Below are 19,875 nucleotides of genomic sequence, written 5' to 3' on the forward strand. Positions count from 1 at the left end.
GTGACTTGATGAGACACCCAGAACCTCTTTCGAGTAGTAATATTGCTCGTTCGAACGCCAAAAGTAGCCAAAATTTCACGCCAATAGTCGAAGACACTCAACAGACGATTCCGAACACCAGGGAAGCAGAGGCGTATGTTGTCTGATCTGAATCCAGTGGCGGTGTTATGGTTGAGAGTTGAGAGATTTGATTCAGAAATTAGATCCGGTAAACGCCAAGCAATGGGGATATATCGCCGACCCAATATACCGAAACAATTGGGCAAATAAGAAAACACAGAAAGGATTAAGGCAGGAGAGGCCTCGAGAACCGGGCTAAAATGAAGTCGTCTGTGACCATCCATCAAGCGCAGCGTGAGCCCCGAAAGGAGGCAGCTAGGAGGGCCTAGGTGCTAGGGTTACCTTTGGTCCGGAGATAATGGACGTAAACAGATCTCGGCTCCAAAGGTGGTTGCCTCGGGGGGTATCTGAAATGCAAATGTATCGATTTTTTCCCCTCCAAATAAATGACTCCGTAACGTAAAAATGCAAAATAGACAAGTCTGGGTTGCTTGCCAAAGAGGAAAGGGCAAAGCAATAGAAAAGAGTGAATCAACAATGGTTGAACCATGTTGGCAACTGACTGCATCGAAATCGATGTGTGAACTCTGGGTCTAGCCCATCACAGGCTGACCAAAGCCATGAGTGTGGGGCATTCCAAAGTGAAGCATGGATTTGTTGTGAGTCGAAGCTGTGCAGGATGAGCAGTCCATGTTATTGGCATCCCAGATATTGTTATGGTATCCGTGGTTGCATCCATAATATCCGGGGTGTGCCGAAGCGGGCTGGCGAGCAGAGTGACAAACGTTTTGATACGAGTTGCGATGCGAGTTGGGGTACTGGTACCCGGGTTGGCGAGAGGGCCCGTAGTTGTTAAACGCGATGCCTCGGGCAAACCACTCATTGTATTGAGCACTGTGGCTGGCAGCCGAATTGATGCTGTAGTCAGGAGTACCATATCCAGAGTCCGGAGGTGTCAATGGATGGCCCCAAGTCATAGGTCGCTCAGAATACCAGGAGTTGTGTGCCGACACGCTGCTGGGTGGCGACAGCTCCGTCCGCTTCTGATTGAGACTCTGAAGCCGTTCGTACTCAGCAACTTGCTGTTGGCGCCAGGCCGGATTGTGGAAAGCGAAGACATCAGTATCGATCCTGGGGACGACAGGCATGTGACGCTCGCGCGCTGCGGCTCTCTCGGCGGCCTTCTGTCGCTCCTTGTCTTCTTTCCACTGAGCCCAGCTGGTCAACCAAGCGGTGTAGTCGGCAGTCGAGTCCAGGTTGACGTAAAGCTGCCAATCCATAGCCGCAAGCCACTCCATCTCCAACGTGTTGAGTTCCTGTACCGGAATGGCACTGACCTCAGACCACGACTTGTTCTGAAAGGTGTTGTCGTCAAGAAACTTGCTCCCGAGGAGGAAAGCAGTGGTCAGCATTCTCCAGACCTGACCGTCGTTGAACTTTGGTGGTTCACCCTGTCGCTGGGCCATGCTGTTGATCCGCTTCGCCATGTAGTTCATTCCCAGCAGAATCGTCGTGCTTGGAAGCCGAGTAGATGTGAGGATCTGAGACACGAACTTCTGAAAAGGGGGCGAGACGGGCACATTGCCGAGTGTCAAACGGGTGGCCATCGAGGCAACATACTCCGCCATCATCTCGACATCATAGTCGAGGACAGCACAGACTCCGCCAGGCATGTTGGGCAGGTAGATCAGAGTTTGTGACTCGATTGGAGGGGTCGAGGTACAAATGTTGTCAAATCGAGAACTCTAGCTACTGGGAGCACCTGAAAAAAAAAGCTCAGCAGGGTGGTTGTCACGACTGCTGGCGATATTCCCAAGGCTTGCAGATAGGCGAGCTAACGATGACGGAGGAAGGTATAGGGATGAGTTGATTAATTGAAAAGCCCAGCCATAGGAGTCTCCAGTTGTGCGTTTGACTGTAGATCAATTATAGATTCCCGTGGACAGATATCTCACTGAGCTTGTCCGTCGGCGTTCGTTCTTTTGATGCAACTCCTAATTGACGGGCGCGGCGCAGTGGATGAGAATATTCGTGATTGGTTGTTGCGTCTTGTATAACCAGAGAAAATTTTGAAACCGATCGTCAATCCGCGTATGTTTCTCGAAGGAATGTGGAGGTGTATTAGAGGAAGTTATGCAGAGTCGTAACGCTACTGCGAACAAGTAACTGTTAGTGAGCAATCCCAAGATCAGCGACTGTATCAATGCAGTGAATGAAGTTGCCAGATGGTGATGCAACCCAATGGTCGAATAATTTGCTTTGAACGTTTGCCAAGTGAATGTATCCGAGTCCAAGGCTGGCAATCGAGTTTTATTCAGACGTGCTCGTGGCTGCAGTTGTAGGCTAATCAAGTCGCCCTTGATTGATATGGTGGTCGAGTTTGTTACAGTCGTTGAGGCGAACGCTGTGGACAACTGTGCATCCGAATGTGAGGGCCCACGTCGATCGATTTGACTCTTTGAATCACACGCTTGCTTGCAAAGGTTTCCGTCGATGGCTTCCAGGGTAATTTGGGGGTACAGGACGAAATGACAATCGGTCGTAACGAACCTTTTGTGTCTGGTTTCCGGAGACGTCGTCAAAAAAAGAAGTATCGAGAGACGATCGATGCTTGGTGAGTGATCCGATTCCAAATTTCCAGTCTGTTCCGCCGTGAGGGCTCTTGTCGAAGATCGAAGGTTTGGTTGGTCCACCGAAAAAAAGCTCTCAAAACTTTGCACAGCAATCGACAGAGCTGACAAGGAAAAGGCGTGTGGGCTCAAGCGAAAAACAACAACAAAAAACAAAAAACAGCGTGCGCCAACTGAATCCCGACTGGTCAACGAAACAAAACTGAATTTGTTCGCTGGTCTCGAAAGTACTTAGAAAAGACCTTCGTATAAAATTGGGCGGATTCGGTCGTCAACAGATTGAAAAATGGACGAGAATGGACAAGGAAACGGAAAAAAAGAAGAAAAAATAAAAGGAAGGGTTCTGTGAGGGCGGATGCACACCAAATGAAAAGAGAAGGGGAGTAGCCCAGGGCCAGTCAGAGTGGTGATGACGAGTGGGAACTCCAAGAAGCGAGCCCCCGACGACAGAAAAAAAAAAAAAAAAAAAACAGGCACTTGGGGGGTGAGGGTGTGTCGGCTTGCAAAGGCACTGCAGGGGTAAGGTTGATGGGTGGCCAATCAAATGACAGGGAGCCAGACGGGGGAAGGACATGCCTGGAAATAGGGCGGTGGATCTTTTTTTTTTCGTTCATTTAATTCTTTTTCCCCCCAAACAAACGGCCTTGCGGCCCTCGGTAATGACAGTGAGAAATCGCCCGGTCACAGTGCGTTTAGTGCGGCGAAGTGGCACATTGGCTCACGATCGCAACCATATTCGGTCAAGCGCTCCGTGTGGATGACAAGGGGGCGATGCGCCCGTGCTTGTGAAAGGAGCTTTGAAGGCTTGGGAGGCACGGAGGAGCGGTCACGGCCTGACTGCAACACAAGCCTGCGCTTCGTCTGCTCTGTGCGTGATGGAAGCCCGCACCAGTTGTGAAGAAGCACTTGCGCATGTTCCCCAGGTAGGTACCCTGTTTCTTGTATTGCACCGTACTGCAGGTAGCAGCTACGTACCACTAATGACTCCCATGATTACCATACATTTCTTTGTCTTTGTCTTCATGTTGAATAGGCCCGTCCCTTGGGAAAGAGGTGTGTGTTTAGGAGCATTTGGGCCCAATCCGTCTCACCCCAACTCGCGACAGAACTCATCCCTGTCCAAACAGCTCCGTGTCCGTCCTTCACACGCGAAATGGATTACCTAAGTTGCTAATTCCAGGCCTAACAAAAGTATCGATCAGTCATAAACTTGTCGCCGTCATTTGCTAAGTTTTGACTACTTAGATGGCAAAGTGCGAAAACAATTGTCGGGCGGACGAGCTCTTCTTGTTTTTCCAGGGAGCAATGGTAATAATTATTTGTTTCCTGGATTTAGAGTTGGAATGGTCCGCTCAACCACGAAGCAAGCAAGGCCTAAGGAATATTACGGATCACCTGTCAAATTCGCTTGCTGCCCTGTATTGCCTGTGACCTTGAATGCCTGCCGGCCTGTCAAATAAACACGGAATAAAACACGATGGAAGAGAGGGATAAAAAAAAGGATAGGGGGGTGGAGGCGACGCGACATGCAACAGTTAGTGGGCACTTTTATTCTGGCTTTGTTTTTTCGACTGACTTGCAGACAGTGGAGCCAGCCAGCTGTACCAATCTTGCGGGAATTTTTTCATTATTTGTTTTGTTCTTTTCTCTGGTCTTCTTTTGTGACCCTAACATCTGAAATGATTCTATTTTTTGGTTTGCCGTCGGGCTCAGGGATACCCGCGTCTGGGCTTGGGTGCACTGTCACTTGGAATGCCACAGTCCCCGTCTCATGCATCAACTTACCATAATAGAAGAGGGAAATAGATTATCAAGGGACTGCGATAACAAATGCCTTTTTTTTTTCTTCCCAAGACAGGATGAAGTGATTGCCTGGATGCAGAACTTTGCAAACAGCCCATGAGTCGGCTCGTGCACAGACTGCTTTTCTATTCATGTTCCACTATCTGTGTTAAAGGGAAAGAAGAAACGAAAAACATAATTTTGGATTTTAAAAAACAAAAACAAACAATCTCAACGTATGAAGGACTAGCTGCGGCGCCTAGGCATGGATTCCCAATTCCAATTTTGGTCCTGTCTAGTTTCTTTACTGGCACATGAAAATGTCAGGGTCCAATAGCGAGTTGACCATGTCCTGCCAATCGGACTAGACATTACTTACCGGTACTACTCAAGTGATCGTGATAATAAACAATAATACAAATCGAATTAATCTTCCCCAGCGCCCTCGGGGTCCTGGGGGTCTCCTTGATGAACCAAAATATCCAATTAACGGGCGCCAGGACAACAAATTCGGTCTCGGTGTTTTCGATCCTTATTACTTTGTTCCCCCGTTATTCATCCAAGTTTTGCCGTCCATACAACCAACCGGGGGACCTAGAAGAGCTGTGGAGGGGTCATATGAGAAACTTGTGCAGGTTAATAACACACTAAAGCAAGCAAAAAATAAATACATAAATAAATAAATAAAAATAAAGACTAATGATATGCGATGTCGACCCTTTGGGCCCATTTGGAGGTCATTGTTCTCTTTTCATACAAAACACAACACATATTTAACCCGAGAGTCAAGCCAAGGCGCACTTGGGGGAGGTTTTCACGTTGGTGGGCTGTGAACGCCTCGAAACGCGCAGACCTCTCGTATTTCCCTTGAACCGGATTTCGGCGGGCTGTGCAGGTCATGATGAGGAGTCGTCAGGTCAGCGTTGACTTTCATCCTAGAAAGAGTCCCAAAGATTTGCTCGCGCCAAATAAAACCGCACCGTAGTCACTGTGCTTATACTGGGTGTGAGAGCTAATCCAGTTAGCCTTGGTTCATTTTCCGCGACACACCTTCTACACCAAGTCACGTGGAGAAGAACCAGAAAGCAGCTTTTGTTTGATTCGCACCAAAAAGCAAGCTTGACCTATCGGATTTAAGGGAATTTATAGAGTGAAACCCTTGACACAGTGTGCCCGTACCCCAAGCGATTGGATTGACGGAAGAAGGAACGCCTTTTCCTTTGATCCGCTTCGAACTGATGAACATCGGACTCCATATTGCCGCTTTGTTAGGTGGCACTCTGTGGCACATTTGTGTCATGATCAAAGAGAAAAAAAAAAAAAAAAAAAAAAAAAAAAACGTTTACCTGGTTTTCGTGATCCAATAACAGGATAGAACATACTGACGCGGAAATCGCCACAAACGCGACTTTGTGATTTTGGATCGAAGAGGGTTCCCTGTTGCTGACCCTGACGTGTGTTGGCGGTGACGACAGACTCCGCCGCTCCATTGGATGATCATTGGATCCGGCAGATCCAGCTTCAGTGTCACCTACCCTCTCAAAGGTAACGAGGAAAAAAAAAAAAAAAAAAAAGCAGACAGAACAGATCGAAAAGCCGCACAACCACAAACAAGCTCCCAACCATCCCATCAAAAACTGCGTAATGGTGGCGGGATTTGGTTGTCCCTTGCTGCAGCTGCTCCCATGCTTTTCGACTGTGACTGGTCGTGACGATTAAATCAGGCACAAACCCTCATAGGGCCCTGGAGCAGAAATAAGCAATGTGATCCAAAGGCGGCGCTGGTTCGCGTGAAACGCGGTTCTGTGGCTGGCATAAGCAACTGCAAAAGAGAGGAGCGACGGCTGTTCAGCTTGCCTGGATGGCCTATTACACCACTTGTTGCTTGACATATCTACACCCAGGAACACACACACACACACACACCCATACACAAAAGAGATGATCGGATCCAGACATAAAAATATGTATCGGTCCTAAATGATGACCCCTTCCTCATCTAAGCCATCCATGGTCAATAACGCACTAATTTGCCCACGCAGCCACGAGCAACGGGTACCGGCTGGCATCGGTGGCATGGGGATGCGTGAATTCAGCAGCACCACCTGCCTGGTTGCTCTTTTCTCCAGTTTCCCATGGGTGATGCATGCTGCAGGTCGCGAAGGCTAGCTCTACGGTTTGAGACATGGCTGGTCTGTTTGCTCCCCATCTTTTCTTTGTTCTCATTGACACAGTAAAAACCTTAGTTGCAATCGCCCTGGGTCTCGCCCTCTTTTTTTTGGTCTTATTTTTCTTCACCGCTGAATTGGGGGGCGGTCAAATCATTTCGCAGGCCAATTATACCGCAAGTAGCGATCTGAGACCCCCCTCCAACGCTGGTCCAGTCAAGGTTCTCCCCCGCGCGCGCCCAACGGAACAAACAAACCTGCAGAGCTAGGGACTAGGGCGCTTGCTGTTCACCATAGATGACCCGTTTTGACCACTCAGGCAGGTGAGGCTGCGAGGAGGCCCAGATGATATCCATGGAGTCTTGCCAGTTTTGAGTGACAGTGACGGGAATTGAGGATCGCGGGACGTGACCCCAATTATTCAACCAGCAGGGCGGTTGGGTATTTGGTGAAATCTGCACGGTAGCACGCTGCAGTGTTGCTTTTCTTTTTCTTTTTCTTGGTGATATCTTTCTTGGTTCTTCTGCTCGAACCCCCAGAGGCAGAAAGCAAGCAAACTTGCTGTATGAGTGTCTGGGCGGCATTTGTCAACTGAGCACCGCCGCAAGAACTAAAGCGACGCCCGGCTGATGCCAAGTACCAGAGTCCGCCACATTGTATCACGGATTATGTTTCTCCAACTTTCCAGGACAAATCCCGTTATGTCCAGATGCGGAGCAATTCCGGTAGTAAGTTGGAAGTGGTAATTCTCAGCCACTCAGCAAAACGATGTCGGCCCTGACCCTTACATTACGGTTGCACAGGTAACTTGTAGGGTACTATATTATTCAGTCCCTTTGCAAGGTAACCAAAAGAAGATCGAATCTCAACAAGTTCTACAGTATTGAGACACCACTCATCTAACGGGCTAGATTTCCCCTGTGGACTTGATGGCAAATTGAACGTGGAGCGCCTCTATGGGCTTATTCAAGGTACTCCGTGGACATGGCAAACCCCACGTGGGGTCGTCATACTGTAGACCATGACACGCATAATTTCCATCAATATCCGTAGGCACGTACGTCCGGATCGGAGGAAGGGTGCGGTAGGCGGAAGCATCGGTGCGGGTCACCATATTGGGAGAGAATGCATTACAATTGGGGAGGGAACACATCAGACTAAAACTGGGGAAGGGTGATTTTGAACGAACGACCACGCAGGCGTTGTGTTGAACCAACCACAACGAGAAACAAAATAATCACTTTGAAATAAATCCTAACCCCTTTCGAGATGGAGGGAGTGAGTGGGCTTGCCTGCATAATTAAAACGCAACCCACCCGCCCTTCGCTCACCTTCCGCGACGCCTATGTTACTGACAAATGCGAGAAATCACGTCCGTATCGAAGACCTTGATTCATCCACACCTACCTACCAGGCTTGCCAGGCAGGCAGTCTTGGCAAGCCGCTCAAATACTATCGGCTCATCGTACGTATTCGGTAGGGTAATATGCCGGGGGGTGCAAAAATGATCGAACGGATGACTCTTTTTCCCAAATCAGTTATGGATAGCAAACCCCTCCCGGAGACTCAGAAAAGGCTTGCTAATGGAATACCGTAGGTTGACGGGGCATTTTTGCCTAGGGGATTCGTGGCTCGGATCGGGGGCGAAGAAGAAATTGGTAGTGTATGCAGGACAGACGTCACCTGTCATGTTTGGCACAGCCCTCGCACACCCGCGATCTGGGCCTAGGGCCTGATCTTATTCCGCAGTGATCAAAGGAAAACGAAAACGTGTCTGTTATGATGGTGCCAAACCAGAAACCTATGGGTGGCGGAGGCGGACACCTGCACTGTCTCCCGGGGGTCATGGCCTGGGATGCTTGATGTCCAAGTACCGAAATACATGAGCCATGTATTCGTCCAGTGAGATGTTTAGCTTTGTCTGATGTCAGGAAAGCTCTATTCCACTTAGGGTATTTTTTGTATGAAACACGGTGCCTTCGTCCCTACTAAGGTATGCCACTACTCCAATGGGGTGTCCAAAAATAACCCTTGTTTTTAATACAAAAAAATACTGAAAAAAGAATTTCTTGACTGGAAAACAGCCTTGCAGCTTATGACCTCGTGCATCGTCCCTCGCTCCAATGGTATTGTAGAGCCCCTCGCGCGCGCATACACCCACACCCACCACAAGCAGCCGCCCCCCAGTCAGCGTGCCGACCACGCAACGAGCGGGAGGGGGAGGGGTTTTAGCACGGAGTGCGTTCCGCATTCTGCACCACGCGCATCTGGCGGTGGCCAGCAACAACGCTGTATTGAAGCCCCTGTTCCCCAATCTTTTCGAACCTGACCCCGGGAATGCAGACCTCGCCTAGGAAGTTTGCAATATAGTAGGATAAATATCAAAGAAGAAAAACATGTCGCAACATGGTTGTCTCCGGTGACCTTTCTTTTTTTCCAAGCCTTTTCCTTGTCTGGCCGTCCAAACAGATATATGATCGCACGAATAGCGCGGTTCGCTCATCAAACGGTTAATGAACCACATCTCGCCACGACAGCCCAGCCTCTCTAATCACAGGGAATGGCGGCGAAAGGGAGTGGAAGTGATATCACTGACTGGGAGTGGATTCGGTGCTGTGTACAACCGGGGATTTCCCGGATGTTCGATTCTCTGTTTATCCGTGGTTGTGGTGGTTCTCATCGATCGGACAAACTATTTCCAGATAACTAGTATATTAATATTTTATCTACATTTTTTTTTCTGTTACAGTAGATTTCCTGCCATGTGTCTCCATTCTTAGTTGGCATCATAACAAGACACTCTTGCGGAAGGTTCTATGCCTTTCGAGAATAGGCTGAAAATCAAGAGTGCCGGTAGTATTTCGAATCCGCAATTTCCGTGTCGTCGTATAACCGTTGATACCCACCCCATGCACGAGACAACTTAAATCTTGCCCAGAAACACTCCACCTGCCCAGCAAGGACGAGGCAAAGAAAATGTGCGTCTGGGCGATTTCTAATTTGATTTTAGACGCTGGGAGAAGCCCCGTCGGCCAGCCACGTTCAAGGGACCACTTGTGATAATGCGCGGCTTTTTTCGCACTTGCACATGATAGACCATGAAACCCCTCAGTTTATTGGCGAGCGTCATCGGGGTCTGGAAGTCACCCCCTCCCATCTTCTCAGTCACAAAGCTCGGCTTGGACCCTCGGTCGAGAAATTCATGACGACGTGCGATCCTAGTAAATCTGCTCAGGGTCCTGAGTATCGATTCTCGATTCCCGTCATCGAATAATGAAGACTTCTAGCCCCAATCAGCAACCAGCACTGACATAGTCAGTGGGTATGAGCTACTGGTAGTTGTAGTTCTAGGCTGGTTCTAGTCTTGGTAGAGAGTCAGGACTGCCGGAATCCGGAAAGTCTATATCTGTTAGATCTACGACAATAGAATCGATCTTATAGAGATACCCAACAAACATTGAGATGTTTACCTTGGGCTTGCTGGGGGGCAGAGTCAAGTAACCCGAGTAGCACTTACCGACATCGCACCGTCAAGACCATCATCACACACCTTGTTTTCTTCTTCTTTTTTTTTCCTTCATTTTTTTTTTTCGAGTTTTATCAGGGTCCAGACCACGCTTCTTCGCACTTCCACTACGATACAGCGCCACGTACTCCGCGGGCTACTTCCTCCAGGCTAGCGTCGCCACTTGCCCAAGGACGCCTTGGATAGATCACGAGGTTGTTTCTAAAACCTGCTAGAAGACACCATCGATTTAGTAGTTCCTCCCCGGAAAACATGTTCCGTTTGCCGCCTCGCCGTTGGTAGGCGTGTAAACAGCAAACCTGTTCTTAGTCATGGCAAGATACGAAAGAACCAAGGGCTTGAGAGACACCTTGACACATACCGTAACAGGATGTCTTGCGTGGCATCGCACACCCGAGAGACATAGGACCCTGGCTTTGAATCCTCTTGACTACTTCCCGTGATCAGCACCCCCTGGAATAACTGCCACGACTTGACCACAGACTCTTTCACATAGGAGGGCATTAGTGAGGGGTTGGGTTTAGGTTAACACTTAGTCGGCATAGGCTGTTTGTTCCAGATCTCGAAATTACTATACGTGGATAAAACATTGTATCGCCTCTTAACACCAGTAAGGTTGCCCCAAAACTCCCTCTGCAACGCCTAGGAGGGCGGAAAATACCTATCATACAAAGGCGTGTGGCCCGGACATACGTGGCTCGGACAGTCGACTGAGAAAAAAAAAAAAAGCCAGTCCTGTGAGATTGGCGTATGTTTACCCCGTGAACACATGCCTCCCTACCCATGCTACCTCATGATTCATCGCGCATTTGCACGATTGCGTGTGCCAACACTCCAAAACCTCTCGCGTAGGTCTTCACACCATCTTCACCATCGGCACAATCGCCTTGTCAATGACCGGATCCCTCCTACATGCGGCCTCCTTCTCCGGCCCCCACTTAGAGTGCCACTCGCGCTCCCGCTGCTGAGCTTGGTCAAATGCTGCTCGGCACTCGGCCGGCAGCAGGTCCCTGATTTCGTCCGGGACAGCCGAGAGCCCGCGGAACGGCGCAAGGAAGTCAATGCTGCCACGGTGGCGTGTGCCGCCATTCGCGCAACCAGCCCTATCGCCGTCTATGAAGAAGCGCCGGTCATACGATGCTGGCGCGATTCCTGAAGGCGGCGTCTCAAGGACGGTGTCGACCACGCGGAAGTTTCGGGGCACTGTTGGAGGCAGAGGCTTGAAGATTGTGGAGCCTGATGTGCCGTCGTTGTCTTGTAATTTTGATTGCTCATGCTGCTGCTGCTGCTGTTCAAGCGGAACTGATTCAATGCGAGCATGGGTAGGCTGCATCGTAGCTGGGTAGTGCATCATATTTGTGTGCACGTCGTAGACTCCTTGCAGGTTGGCCTGACGCATGCCGGTCAAGATAGAGTTGAAGTTGCTGTGGATGATATTGTTAGCATAACCAGTTGTTCCATCTGGATCAGCTGAATGGGGACTTACCTGGCCTCCTTTGCATGCTCATACATCCAGTTGGTGTCATTGACAGCAACACGCCGCTTTTTGGGTGCCACAAACACGCCAGTCTGCTGCGGAACCACAGGCGCTGCAGAATGGTAAACGCTAGAAGCACCGTGCCATGCCACATACTGGTTCTTATTGTAGGGTTCGCCAACAACAAAATGATCATTTGGATCGGCCAACTCGCCCTCAACAACACCCTCCATCCTCGCCTTGCTCACCTCGTAGTCGTCAATGATGCGCCGCCCGCCGACGATGATGAGGGCACCAAACTCCCTGAACACAGACCGTGCCGTGACGATACCTATTGACCGACCCTTGTAGCTGTGTGGGATGATCTCTCGTTCGATCATGTCGCGCTTCTCCTCGTCGTCCACTATGACCTTGGTCAACCGCAGGTGCTTGGTGAAGAAGAGGTACGAGTCCCTGAATCCCACGCAACGCGCAGGTTCCGTCGACAACATGTAGAGCCTGTCGCCACGGCCGGCGACTGTGAACGTCCGACACCTGTACTCGCGCCCTCCCTGCAGGTTGCCGTTCTTGTCCACCTTGGTCTCTCCTTCGGGATCCTCAGGGAGCGCAACCTCATCGTTGATGATATCCATCATGGTGCCTTCTTTATCGACAGCCTGCTGCGTCGGTGCCAAACTTGCGCCCTTACGGCCGCCACGGCCGCGCCAGCCTCCCCGGCCACGCCGACGGGGCGTGTTGAGTTCGCTCTCGCGCACAGGCACCTCAATCATGTTGTCCCAGTCTGGCGGGCGATTCTTGGGCGGCCGGCCAAGTCGCTTGCGCCGGACTGTCTGAACTGGGGGCGGGGATGGTGACTTTGCAGTCTCTTCCTCCTCATCCTCCGCCTCTTCGGCGGGCTGCTCGTCGTCTTCCTCCTCATCACCGCCTGACTTGTTCTCGTCATCCTCGTCCTCAGCCTCGGGTTCATGTGCGGGGTCCTCTTCCTCATCTTCGTTGTCGTTATCCTTGGATTGTTCCGCTTCTGGTGCTGCATCTGCCATGGGCTCATCTTCGTCCATCGTTTGGTAGTGTTTGGGCGTGCTTTCTATTTCGGATGTTATGCGCATTAATAACGAGAATGCAATGACAAGGAGGGGCTGTTTGTCCCGCAAGGTAGATCATCGCCGGTGGTGGTATATCATGATATGACACATGGCAGGAGTAGTGGACCTACCTAGGGCTGCTGCTGCCCGTCGCGCCGCTGCGCGGCCGGACCGGCGTCCCATTTTGCAATGGGTACCGCAGGAATTGTTTTCGGCAAACTATGATCTATATGTTCCAGGCTATAGAGGTGCACCTAAGAAAATTAGAGTGATGATGATACAATTTTTGATTGGCGGCGGTGGTGCTGCTGCTTTGAATAGATGCGCTCAATGCCTTTCACTTCACGCGTCGTTGGACAGCTACTTCAGAAAGTCGCTGGCGCCCTTTCTGCGCGTGAGATTATTGGATTCTATGTTGCGACAAGTGGGGCACTCGCCAGTCTCCACATTGTAAAAAAAAACCCTAACCCGCAGTCCGAGGTTGCTGTTGCTGCCTGGACACTGGACATGCTGGGAAAGGCCTGCCACTTGCATTTGACATTGCAAGGGTCCAGTAGCAGCAGTGGCGGTCATGCCCCGGCCCGTGACGTTGGCTGTGTGCAAGTGTGTGACCGCTGCCCCGCCATCAAGAAACACTCCGATCCTGGTGACACTGCCTTTGCTTGAAGAGCTATCAGCAAAGGTCGGACACCCGTCGCCCTAGAAGAATCGCTCATTCGGACCTACCACAGCCGGCCCGCCTCGCGTACGGTCACGAGAAATCCCACAATCTGGGCCTAAACAATCTAGACCGGAACCGTCTTGCCACTCAACCTAGACCCAGGGGCCTAGCTGCGCTTGGTCGTAGATCCAAACTCAATTGATTTCCGACTTACCTACGTATTGGATACCAGACCTTTCCCAATAGGACCTCAAACACCGGGCACGGAGCCCCACCGGTTGAGCTCCGTTGCATGTCGTCTTCCGACCGAACGGGCCAGGAGTCCAAGGTCACGAGCTCCGTCTGGGAACATGCTCCTCAGGTCACCACAGCTGCAGAGTTGAACGCGTCTCTGCCTGTCGCATCCCCTGAAGCAGACCTGAAGCACCCGTCGATCACCACGGCTTCCAACATGGCTCCACGAGACGAGAACCAGACCAACGGTCGGGTCGAGGACCTGATAGACCTCAACGAGGCACCGTCACTCTCAGCTACAGAAGTCGTCAAGGACAAGACGGTAACTGGCACGGAATCAAGATCTACAACCGAGCCACCAGCCCAGGAACCTGCCGAAACTATGGATTCGTCGATAGCAACCCTCAAGCCCACTAGTGCACCCTCAACAACTATTGCAACACAGTACTTGACCATCGAGGCCAGCACCTACGTCGACCCAACCCCACCGACCCCAGATGCTTCACGACCACCTTCCCGAACGCCTTCCAACGCCCGTCGATCCTCGGATGCAACCTCGCCAGCCCCCTCCGATGGGGCATATGACTTCGACAAGCGGTATGTCAGCGAAGATGAACAGGAACACGGAGGGAGCAGCAGCCGCTCTGAGATTCAGAGCATCATGGAACAGTTCACTGGTGACGGCGGCGGCCCAGGGGCCGATGAGGTCATGTCGCCAAGACTTGAGATTGCTGGGCCCCTGCTCGGAACACCGCAGCAGCACCCGCCCAGAAAGTCGAGTCTTGAGCCGCTGGCGCCGAGCATCGCATCGCAGTTTCAAGATCTGAATGTGTCAGCCTCTCCACCATCTGCAGGGAAGGCCAAGGAGGTGGCAGTGGAGGATGAGGCGGGACCACCGGTGCCGCCCAAGGACATCACCATTCCTGACCCAGCGACGTCGCAAGAAAGTCTGGGCGAGCAAGTGCTTTCGCCAACTGTATCGATGCACCGGCCTCCACCGCCAGAGCCCGACGAAGAGCCAGCCCTCCCGTTTGACTTCCACCGCTTCCTCGAACAGTTGCGGAATAAGAAGGCCGACCCTGTAGCCCGGTACCTGAAGTCATTTCTATCCGAATTTGGAAAGCGGCAGTGGATGGTTCATGAGCAAGTCAAGATTATTGGTGATTTCCTTGCTTTCATTGCCAACAAGATGGCTCAGTGTGACGTATGGCGTGAGGTTTCGGACGCCGAGTTCGACAATGCGCGCGAGGGCATGGAAAAGCTCGTCATGAACCGCCTCTATACGCAGACCTTCTCGCCTGCCATACCTCCGCCGCAGCCCATACCAGGGTCCAAGCCAAACAGGAAGCGAGGCGGCGAGCGGCCGATGGGGCCTGGAAGGAGAGGTCAGCATCAGGAGGACGTGGAAAGAGATGAGATCCTGGCTCAAAAGATCAAGATCTATGGTTGGGTGAGGGAAGAACACTTGGACATACCCCCGATCGCTGAGAGTGGACGAAGGTTTTTGAAGCTCGCACAGCAGGAGCTACTCAAGATATCAACATATCGAGCACCACGTGACAAGATAATATGTGTTTTGAACTGCTGCAAGGTTATATTCGGTACGTATTGTCACCCAGGTACGACGCAGTCGAAGGGCCAGATATTGTTTCTAACAGTTTCCATAGGACTGCTAAAACACTCCAAGTCGGACTCATCAGCCGATTCTTTCATGCCGCTACTCATCTATGTTGTCCTCCAAGCCAACCCTGATCATTTGGTTTCCAATGTGCAGTACATATTACGATTTAGGAACCAAGACAAGCTGGGTGGCGAGGCTGGATATTATCTCTCATCACTGGTACGTCCCATGAACAGGCCACTATAATTTCGAGTTATACAGAACAAAACTGATAATATTTCTGAAAAAAAAAACATAGATGGGCGCAGTGCAGTTCGTGGAAAATATGGACCGTACAACCCTGACCATCACTGACAACGAGTTCGAACAAAACGTCGAACGGGCCGTCATGGAAATTGCGGAGAAGCACCCGCCGCAGTCACCACCCCTTCCACCCTCACAGTCAGAAAAGCCACATTATCAGTCTCATCATAGCAGAAATCACCATAATGCCGGTGAATCATCATCAACCTCAGCGAGACCATCTTTTGATATCATCTCCGACGGCAACAGGCCTGGCACGCCGCGGCGCTCTACTGACGGCGGCGAATCCTCAGATGTGGAAAAGGAGGCCCCGATTTCGGGCCTGCTGCGATCCATTCAGCGACCACTCAGCCATATAGGACGCATGTTCACGGAAGAACCGACGCCGGTCTCGGGCCCGAGTCGAGATAGCCCTGTGCATACCCCACAGGCGCGGCGATCCGAGGAGGCTCAGGGGCAACAGCAGCAAAAGGCTCGACAGCACCTGTCAGCAGAGGAGGCGGCGGCAAGGCAGGCCAGCGCAGAGGCGGCAGAGGCACAGAGGCTTCACCGTGCCGAGCATGCCAACATTGTTGAAACGCTGGCGGGCATGTTTCCAGACTTGGATCGTGATATCATCAGCGATGTCGTGTATCAGAAGGAGGGAAGGTGAGTTTTCTTCTTTCCAAGACTGCTTTTTCCAAGGCTACTTTTTCCTCTTTGATAAATTGAGGCATATCCTAATACTGTGATTGATGACAGGGTTGGATTGGCTGTAGACGCGTGCCTGGCGCTGTCTGCATGACGAGATGAGGGGATGGTATTTTTTGACGAGACTTATCTATGGCCATACAGATATATATACTGGTGATGCACGAAGCCAAGTATATCCTTACCTGCGACCGACGATGACGCTGTCTTGCAGCTGGGAGGCTAATTGCTAATATCGGAGGATGACGGCCAGCATCTGCTACCAACACTGGGGAGACCGAGTTTGACGTTTTAGCCAGCAGCATTGCTCATTTCTCCACAACAAAATGTGACACTGTACCTTGATTGAATCGAGACACAGTCACATTGTACAGGTGTTTCATGTTGGCGAGGCAGAAGGTTGGTTCTCAGTATACTCAGAACAGAAATACTGGATATTTCAATTCCGGAGGACGAGTTGTGCCGCATAGTTTGGTCGAACCCAATGACAAACTTTTGCCCGCAAAACACGCGACTGCACTATTTGGATCTGGATGTGTAACGTCTTGAACCCCTTCATCATAATGATAAAAACTTGAGAGGATTCAACCGTCATCCTCGCCATCCAGGAGAGCTTTTCTCGCAACCCCCCTCTTACCCTCCTCACCCTACGAGGTAAATCTTTCATCACTATAAAACATGAGGCAGGGAATCATGTCACTGATCTTGAGAGCTAGCTCGTGAACGAAAGTTCCATCTTTCTCCTCAGTCGAGACTGACCAAAATCCTTGCAGTTTTGCTCCTCTTCGCAGCCAAGCCTCCGCTTCCGTGACCGACCCCGAGGCTCCTCCTTTTGCCGCTCGGCAGGGTCTAACACATCCAGATAGGGGTCGTACCTTACAGAGGCATCTGTCCCGAAGTACCCGCTGCCATACAGACTGAGGCTCACCTCTCCCAGCAGATCCTCAGCGTCATTGGCAGACATCGGCGCGCTTCTTCTATTCGGGGAGCGGGACCTGGAATTCATCCAAATCCTCTTGCAAAACTCGGGACTAGCCTCTTCGATCCCCCCCATTGGCTGTTCTCCTCGTTACAGAGGAGTAGTCGCCTCGGCACACGCGTCGCGGGGAGGAATCTATCGAAGATATCAGGACTCAAGATGGTCCAGGCAAATCGCGCGAAGAGACACTCTACCGTCACCGTCTCGGGGATCGGGTGAGTCGCGCGGTTGTGCCAGAGGTTCGGGAGCTGCCCACTGGCCGTCGAGTTGAAGACATGCACAACGAGCTGCGGCGGCTTCCGCTCTGCTGTGGCTCCGTCGCGACCTGAAGCGGCCTCACTGACGTCTCCCCCGCTCTTTTCACCAACCTTGGGAACAAGACAAAAATGCCTCTCGTCAAAAACGCGATGGAGATCCGCCCTAATCATCAATAGGTTCCCTGGTCCGTCAACCGAGTGGCGTGAGCACAGCTGCGTAGGCGAGTAGTCTTGCATGCCATTCAGACTCCACTACTCTTCCTCGCCGGTCGGTAGCAGGTGCGCCACTTCCAGGCCGTCGCCGTATTTGGAGAGTATACAGTACTGCGAGGCCAACCCTTTTCTCCTGGGCGATGCCGTCGCATCTGCCGCCCATCTTTGCCACAGGGGGTGGCAGATTGTCATGGGGGAAGCGCCAGTGTGAGAAGCGCGACACGACGGGATATGGGGGGGTTCGAGCGGGCCGGGAAGTTGAAAGAAGTACTCTGGCTCGCGCAGAATGCCGTCATCCGGGCGCTCCGCACTCACGGCGCCTCTGCAGTCCAAGGAGAAAGACCCATCGCTCCACCGGTTGCCGGCAATGAGGCCGCAGGCTACCAGCGCCGTGTCGAAGTCGACGCCGCCGTCGTCCAAAGCGGGCAGCGAGAGAAGCACTGCTTTTCCAGGGTAGCCGGGGTGAAGGAAGTAGGTCACGCGGCGTCGCTGTGCCGTCCAAGGGCTGTGGTCCCGGTTGAGCTTCGGGCTGGTTTGCAGCGGGACGCAGTTGCATCTTGTGTTGTGTTTTGTTATGGTAATGAATTGAAAGGGGATAGGGTCTGTTTCGGGTTAGAACGTGTGGGTATAGTACACACCCTTGAATGGACAAAAAGAGATCGTGGTGGGGAGGACATTTTATAACCCTTCCAATCAATGAACGCAACAGCAGGCACACTCTCAGCAGGGACCCATGCAAGTGGGGACAAAGTCAAATTCACCAGAAAATGGGCTGTCTGGGGTGCAACTACCCAAATCACCTGCATAACAATTAGCAGTAGACTAAACCCGGATTCCACCCCCAATCGCACCTTATCCATGACCTCTTGCCATGTAGCATTTAGGGATGTGGTTCTACTTTTAACAAGCGCCTAGGGGCTATATAAACTCAACGTTGGAAGGCTTGAGTTTGGCATGAGGCCGCCGCCCGCTGCTAACCAGCCCAGGCCCTCTCCCTTGTCTACTTCCCAACCAGCATCGCCGTCTGCTCGCCTAGGTCCCTTTCCAGCTCAGACTTTGTCAGGCCGCTCCATCCCTCTCCTGCCCTGATAACCCCCCCTCTCGTCGAGGCGTCGATGCAGGTCCCTGTTGAGCTCCTTCAGGTCATCGACGTATCGGGCTCGGACGTCCCTGGTGGTCCTCCAGCTGCCAGAGTCTTTTCGCAGGCCGCTAGTAAAAGTTTCCGACGCGGGGCGGCGCATACCGGAGAGCTCGAAGCGCTCCTTCCAGTCCATTCCCATGTCCACCAGCTTGCTGTGGTAGTCGTCGTAGGTGCTTTGCTCGAGGTCGATGAGTTGGTTCAACAAACTCAACTGTTTTTTTTTTTTTGTTTTGTTTTGTATTCATTGCTACGGTCAGCTTCGGCTCGTGGTTGGAATCAACAAGGTTATTATGGGGTTTTGTTTATTGGCGAACCTCGTTTTCCCTTGCATGAGGAAAGATGAGCGATGAAAGTATGTCGCAAATGATGTCGCAAATGAGCTGAAATAGATTCATTTTGAATATTATACCGGGTGGTGTTGTTAATTCTCCCAACTGCTTCTTTGTTTCTCGTCTTGGCTTTCTTTGATCTCTCCCTCTTTCTCTCTCATACTTTCTTTTTCTTCTAAATAATGTAATGACCAAAAGAAGAAGCGAGTGGTTCTTTACTATGTTGTGCTGCGCAATGTATGTTCCAGCGGGGGGCGGTGCAGTATGGGCCCCGAACCTCTAAGCACGCCATACTCCCCTGTTTGGATCCCTGTCCAAAAGGAGTTTTGTGCTCCTTATACAAGTGGAGTGAGTGGCTGTCCTACTGAGGTAGAACCAGACTGGGACCCTTGAAATCATCGAGGGGCCCAACGTCAGCAAAGGATTTCGCCGGCTAATTTCGGTTCGATCTCCTCCCCGCCAATCACGTTCATGGAAAGGAGCTGGGATCTTGGCCACCCCTGTTTCTACGTATATGATTTCCACTCACGATGCAAGCGGATAAGGCAGGTAGGTATCTAGGTAGGTGCCTGGTAGGTTTACTACTATGTATGGTACATAGCTAGGGTTCCGACATCAGCCACAGTTACGGGTCTCCTCCACCGGCTCAACTAGACGCTTCAGTATCTCAACCTTTACTACAATAGGGGCAACCGGTCTCTGCCTTGAGGACTTACTGGGGG

General features: G+C 51.4%; 7 protein-coding genes across 7 annotated transcripts; 1 reads left to right on the forward strand and 6 right to left on the reverse strand.

Annotated features, from left to right (window-relative positions):
- Positions 1–653: 653 nt before the first annotated feature.
- PpBr36_07855 (uncharacterized protein) lies at positions 654–1,733 on the reverse strand (the record flags this gene model as incomplete). Its single annotated transcript, XM_029894989.1, has 1 exon — positions 654–1,733. The coding sequence occupies one exon, from the start codon at positions 1,731–1,733 to the stop codon at positions 654–656; it is 1,080 nt and encodes a 359-aa protein (XP_029748846.1).
- An 8,662-nt stretch (positions 1,734–10,395) lies between these two features.
- PpBr36_07856 (uncharacterized protein) lies at positions 10,396–10,670 on the reverse strand (the record flags this gene model as incomplete). Its single annotated transcript, XM_029894990.1, has 2 exons — positions 10,396–10,465; positions 10,528–10,670. 2 exons carry the CDS (start codon positions 10,668–10,670, stop codon positions 10,396–10,398), a joined length of 213 nt encoding a protein of 70 aa, XP_029748848.1.
- A 352-nt stretch (positions 10,671–11,022) lies between these two features.
- PpBr36_07857 (uncharacterized protein) lies at positions 11,023–12,908 on the reverse strand (the record flags this gene model as incomplete). Its single annotated transcript, XM_029894991.1, has 3 exons — positions 11,023–11,590; positions 11,653–12,727; positions 12,857–12,908. 3 exons carry the CDS (start codon positions 12,906–12,908, stop codon positions 11,023–11,025), a joined length of 1,695 nt encoding a protein of 564 aa, XP_029748849.1.
- Positions 12,909–13,199: 291 nt separating this feature from the next.
- Positions 13,200–16,328, forward strand: PpBr36_07858 (uncharacterized protein; the record flags this gene model as incomplete). Its single annotated transcript, XM_029894992.1, has 5 exons — positions 13,200–13,328; positions 13,619–15,221; positions 15,288–15,460; positions 15,540–16,192; positions 16,286–16,328. Coding segments are annotated over 5 exons (2,601 nt in total), but the record flags the coding sequence as incomplete, so codon positions are not given.
- Positions 16,329–16,946: 618 nt separating this feature from the next.
- On the reverse strand, positions 16,947–17,707 carry PpBr36_07859 (uncharacterized protein; the record flags this gene model as incomplete). The annotated part of the gene is made up of 2 exons (XM_029894993.1): positions 16,947–17,211; positions 17,403–17,707. The coding sequence occupies 2 exons, from the start codon at positions 17,705–17,707 to the stop codon at positions 16,947–16,949; spliced, it is 570 nt and encodes a 189-aa protein (XP_029748387.1).
- Positions 17,708–17,722: 15 nt separating this feature from the next.
- PpBr36_07860 (uncharacterized protein) lies at positions 17,723–18,563 on the reverse strand (the record flags this gene model as incomplete). The annotated part of the gene is made up of 2 exons (XM_029894994.1): positions 17,723–18,239; positions 18,535–18,563. The coding sequence occupies 2 exons, from the start codon at positions 18,561–18,563 to the stop codon at positions 17,723–17,725; spliced, it is 546 nt and encodes a 181-aa protein (XP_029748295.1).
- A 169-nt stretch (positions 18,564–18,732) lies between these two features.
- PpBr36_07861 (uncharacterized protein) lies at positions 18,733–19,219 on the reverse strand (the record flags this gene model as incomplete). Its single annotated transcript, XM_029894995.1, has 2 exons — positions 18,733–19,035; positions 19,139–19,219. The coding sequence occupies 2 exons, from the start codon at positions 19,217–19,219 to the stop codon at positions 18,733–18,735; spliced, it is 384 nt and encodes a 127-aa protein (XP_029748903.1).
- Between the last annotated feature and the right edge of the window lie 656 nt (positions 19,220–19,875).

Source organism: Pyricularia pennisetigena, chromosome 1 (assembly GCF_004337985.1).
Source record: "Pyricularia pennisetigena strain Br36 chromosome 1, whole genome shotgun sequence".
NCBI classification, from domain to species: Eukaryota; Fungi; Ascomycota; class Sordariomycetes; order Magnaporthales; family Pyriculariaceae; genus Pyricularia; species Pyricularia pennisetigena.